The following is a 5278-nucleotide window of genomic DNA, read 5'->3' as shown; positions in this document are numbered from 1 at the left end:
AGGTAAACCTTCACGCGAATAGTAGACATATTCTTTCTCTTATATTTTGGCAATGCAGTATCCAGTATATTCAGCGAATGAACTATTCTAACACAACTTGGAGAAATGTGAAACCTTCACGGACATAGGCTAGTTTGTTATTATATACTACAAATCCCATGAAAGTGAAGTATTATTATTATTAGCCATATGGTGGGAGGAAGCCTGAGACTTATGCTGCAGCAGCAAAAAAAAAAAAAAAAAAAAATTCCTGCGTTACCCTGAGAGAGAGAGTCAGAAGTAGAAGGGAATCACCAAGAAATCAAGAAAGAGAAGAATAATGATATCCAGCTCAGGACCCTGGGTTTGCCAAACTCACCAGATGTGAGCCCCTGGGGTAAATATTTGAATGGATTGACATTTCCTGAATAAACTTGGATCAGAACGCGATAGTCATGCATGAATAACTATGGGAAACATCAGTACTGATGATGAAAAATGGATTGCCACAGTCTCAGCAAGGAATTGTACTCGTATATACATTAAACTGTAGATGCTAATTCAATAATAATAGACTTTACCTATACAGTGAGTGATATCATTCATCCCAGATTTCTATTACTACATCTGCAAATGCACAGCTGTAGAAAGACGAAAGCTCAGTGTTTTTCGAAAAACAAAATTTCCAGGTAAGGTATACCTTTTCACATTTATTAATATTAAATAGGAATCATTTTGTGGTTATAGAGAGGATTTCTGATTTATTTTTTTCTATGTATAGAGAAATGCTAATTATAAGTACCAAATGCCATAGACGAAGAGCACGAGCAAGTAGATCTATTTTTATGGTTATATTAGGACCAATTGGTATCTTCAGTGTCAAAGAAGTGCATCTCTCGTCCCTCCAGTTTGGAAAACATCTAGGACTATAGTACGTACTTAAAAAATTAAAACGTTAAGTGGTCATAGATGAAGACGTAGACTTTTGTCAACTTTTGACAATATATTCTTAAATGAACCATTTGATTTTGCTCCGAATTTTTTTAAATAAATGTTTGTCACTCGTGGAATGAAGACTGATATTGCATACTACTGGTTTTTTTACTAACTTTAAAATAAAGTAGACATGTCGTAGACAAGTAGATATGTATCAAGTGAAAACTTTTTTTAAAAAGCTTAATTAATAAATGATGTCCAAAATCAGATTTTTACATTCGGACGACCAAAGTTGCGACTGATTTTTAAGAGTAAATTCATTCATATACAGTGGTTATTAGGTTAATGAGAACAATGTTAAAATAGGTTTATAACCATTTATTAATCATCGATGCGAAAAATGTAACAGTCAGGTTTTATAACAAATGCAAAAATGCTAATTCTCAAATTGGCTTTTCACGTTGGACATTTGTTTATAGAACAGCAGAAAATTTTGCGTTCGATTTATTACATTAGTAGTTTTTATTACATTCTGTTTCCGTAGCCGAGTGGTCAGGAGCGGGAGTGCAGTAGCATACGCTCCTTGAGTAGACCGGGGTTCAAGCCCTTGACTTCTGAATACGGTCGATCTGCCAACCCGCACTGGACCAGCGTGGCAGATTATGGTCCATTTTCCCTCAATGTGACTTGTTGAGGAGGCTTCCATCCTGCTGTGGGTTGATAATGGCTGCAGTTTACCTTTACGATGCAAGAAAGAAAGCTTATATAACACCAGCCAAAAAAAAAAAAAAACATACACACACTTTCCATTTCCTCCAAAATCCATTCCCTCAAAAACAATTTCTCTTCCAATTTCTTCTCAGTTATTACAAAAACATTTAGCTCCCTGTCAGAGTTTAATAAACTTCTGGCCTCCATTTCCCTAGTGAATTCCTCATGTGTGAATGTAAATGTAATATACTCATTCAGTTTGTCAGCTACATGAGCAGCAGCATAACCAACGGTAGAACCATCGATATCAAGTGGACCAATCTGATTCATCCCCTTCCTTCTTGAGTTTACATAAGTAAAGAAGTCTTTGCTGTTCCGCTTTGGATCCTTTGCTAAAGATTTCTCGTAATCTGCCTTCGTTTTCCTAACCTTCTTTGTGACTTGATTACAGACTAACTTATATATACCATAGGCTTCTGTGTCTTCTGGTAACTTATATTCATTTTTCTTCTCTACCACGAGTCTCATCACTTCTTCTGACACCAATTTAGGCTAAACTTTGTACTGTATAGTATTTCTTGGTTGATATGAAAAGCCTAGCAGCTTCCATGATAATTCCCTGAATGTTTCTCATTTAGAATGCGCTATTGGTAACATTGGTTCCATTATATAGAATTTAAAAACTCTGAGACCACTGTAGTCACCTTTACAAAAGCAAAAACCCTTCCCTTTACCCTTGATGGTAGTTACATCTTTAAGTAAATCCCACATCTGTACACTGTGATCACTGCCACTTAGTAAGCCATTTTGTTTTATGACCTGTGGCGCCGCCTTTGAACCAGTGATCTATGAAGTACATGGATATCACACTATTAAAGCTAATTTTCATAATAGAAAAAACTAAATATATTATTTCATATCAAATCGGCTAATGGGGGAAACCCTGGGTCCGCCACAAGAACACATGAATGAATTTCATATCAGTTCAAAAATCATGGACTTTCCTAATAATAATGATTTCTTTTTCAGACACCTTTTATCAAATTCAAAGTGTTGCACTTGTTAAATTTCCAAAAAAGGTTTTATAAAATTAATTTTACAGTTAACACTGTAAAATTAATTAATAAAATAATTGGTGTATTTAATTCTTTTTAAAATGCGTTGAAAGAAGAACATTACACAAATATTATTTGCCATAAGCTTAAATGAAAAAGAATTACCATCATATTAAAAATGTTGTAAACATCACTTTAATATTCACAGTCATTTAAGAAATATCAAAAAAATTGGGAAACTGAATACACTGTAGAGGTCAAGTCACGTGATGATACCACCTGGATAAATAAAAACAACTGTTTAAATTATTGTTATATTTGTATTTTTAAATAACAAAAAGTTATCAATCGGCTACTATTATTACCAATATTACTATTATATTTGGTAATAAGTGTTTTCTTTTTCTTCTAGTTTCCAAGTTGGAGAGTTGGATTACGCTAGCACTTCTAAAATTAGCCAACCTGATCTCCACAATACGATATGGTACTTACCCAATTGAAACTACGCACGCTTCGAGTTGGAGCTATCTCTGGTATAATACTTACTGTGGTCATTATTAATTTGTTGGCATTAATGTGGCTGTGTAATCCCGTTTTTCGTAACTTGATTTTTCATAACCCTGAAGTTATCGATTTCACAAAGGCAGATAACGTAACTGGATTTGATCACTATATAGTTCCGAATATTGTCCACTTCCTTCACTTAGACAGACCCCAACTTAGCTTTATACAGGTAGTATGCATGAAAGCAGCTTATAGACACCAAAAACCTGATAAATTAATTATTCATACAAACCAGCTTAAGTTAAGTGGGAAGTACTGGGAGATGGTGAAAGATATATCAGTTTTACAAGTCGAATATTTCGAAAAGCCCACCCATATTTTTGGAAAACCTTTCAACAATAATTACGGAGTTTTTCATGCCTCAGATGTTTCACGTATTCGAATTTTAATGAAATATGGAGGAATATTTCTTGACAGTGATTCTTACATTGTAAAATCATTAGATCACTTTAGAAAATATGAATTTGCTATTGGATGGCCAATTGAACAATATCTTGGAACTCAAGTTTTAATAGCTCATAAAAATGCTCGTTTTCTTCCATTGTGGCATAACACTTATCGTTTTTATAGAAAGGAGTTATGGTATTATAATGCTGGTGAACTTCCCACTGCATCAGTACTTTATCAACGACCTGAACTCGTCCACAGAGTTCCTCTTGATTTTGGAGTGCATTACTTAATTAATATGTTATACGGTACTTTAACTGATAAATGGAAGAATTTCTACGCAATTCATCTTCTTATTCGGCATCGTGGGAAACAGCATGGTCCAAAACAGTTTGACGAAGAAAATATAAAAACTTACGATAAAACGTTTGGTGAAATGGCAAGACTTGCAATGTATGGAACAATCGACTTCATAAAGTGAACGCCAAATAGGGAGAATTTAATACTTTGTTGGAGTTCAATCTTTTAACATCAAAAGCACAACCACGTCAATCACCTTGTGAAGACCAGCTAAATTTCATTTCTGTTTCTTAAGCCAACAAATATGTCAGTGATTTAATATTTCTCAATTTCTCTTTAGAAGGGGGCATACACACACAAAAAACAAAGATAAAGGATTAAGGGAATTCATCCTCTTTGAAAAGTTGAAATACTTCTCATTTTAATTTTCCTTAGTTTTCTGACCAGGAATATTAAAAGAAGGACCATAGTTCTACAATTCAATCAATCCCCGTTATTTGTAAATTGCATTTCTTCGATAATTATAACCTCTTCCTGAATCAAATTTCTTTGTACGTCTGCGCTAATGAGATCAATACTTCCGTTAACGTTATATAGTGGGGACAACATAAATTGCATCACTGTATTGCAATTGCATTTCTCCCAAAACGCGCATTACAATTGCAATAATTGCCCCTATATTCTCAAATTTGTTATACACTGATGTAAAATTATTATGCATTGTATGGATAAGAAAAATTAAGAAAACTCTTTATATATTTTTTACAAATAATCACAGAAATACACTGCAGTCCATGTGGATTCCTTTTCTTTCTGGTCCTCTATAACAGATATCAGTATTTTGCTTGTATAAAGTGTATATAGAGGGAGTTATAAAGGGAATATAAACTTTAAAAAGGGTGATGCAATTTATGTGTACCCCACAGTAGATACAAACTATACAATCATTTTAATTACAGTTATAATAAAAAGTAAGACATGAAAAAATTATTAATTTATTATAGGTCAAGCATGACATTAAATATTCGGTAAAATGACTTTCATCATTTTTCCATGTTATTATTAAAACTGAACCTTTCATGTAAAACGTTAAACGTAAACATACGAGTAAATGGATTAGCAACTGTTTTTGTAGTGCACTGTTTAGCGGAGTGGCCAGGAGTTCAGCAGCACACCCTCTTTGAGAAGACTGGGTTTAATCCCCTGATTGCTAAATTTGGTCGATCTGCCAATGCACACTGGACCAGCATGGCAGATTATGTTCCAATATCCTCAACATGAATTGTTAAGGAGGCTTCCATCCTGCAGTGTGTTAATAAGGGCTGCAGTTTATCTTTTACTTATAG

General features: G+C 33.9%; 1 protein-coding gene across 1 annotated transcript; it reads left to right on the top strand.

Annotated features, from left to right (window-relative positions):
• The first annotated feature begins 3162 nt into the window (after window positions 1-3162).
• Window positions 3163-4113, top strand: LOC150087843 (uncharacterized). The gene has a single exon (XM_090369934.1). The coding sequence runs from the start codon at window positions 3163-3165 to the stop codon at window positions 4111-4113; it is 951 nt and encodes a 316-aa protein (XP_090226060.1).
• The last annotated feature ends 1165 nt before the right edge of the window (window positions 4114-5278 follow it).

The sequence above is a fragment of the Mastigoproctus giganteus genome, chromosome 3 (assembly GCF_048544385.1).
Source record: "Mastigoproctus giganteus isolate SK-2022 chromosome 3, ASM4854438v1, whole genome shotgun sequence".
In the NCBI taxonomy this organism is placed as follows: Eukaryota; Metazoa; Arthropoda; class Arachnida; order Uropygi; family Thelyphonidae; genus Mastigoproctus; species Mastigoproctus giganteus.
The sequence above is the reverse complement of the archived record's forward strand: the minus strand, read 5'-3'. Positions and strand labels throughout refer to the sequence as shown.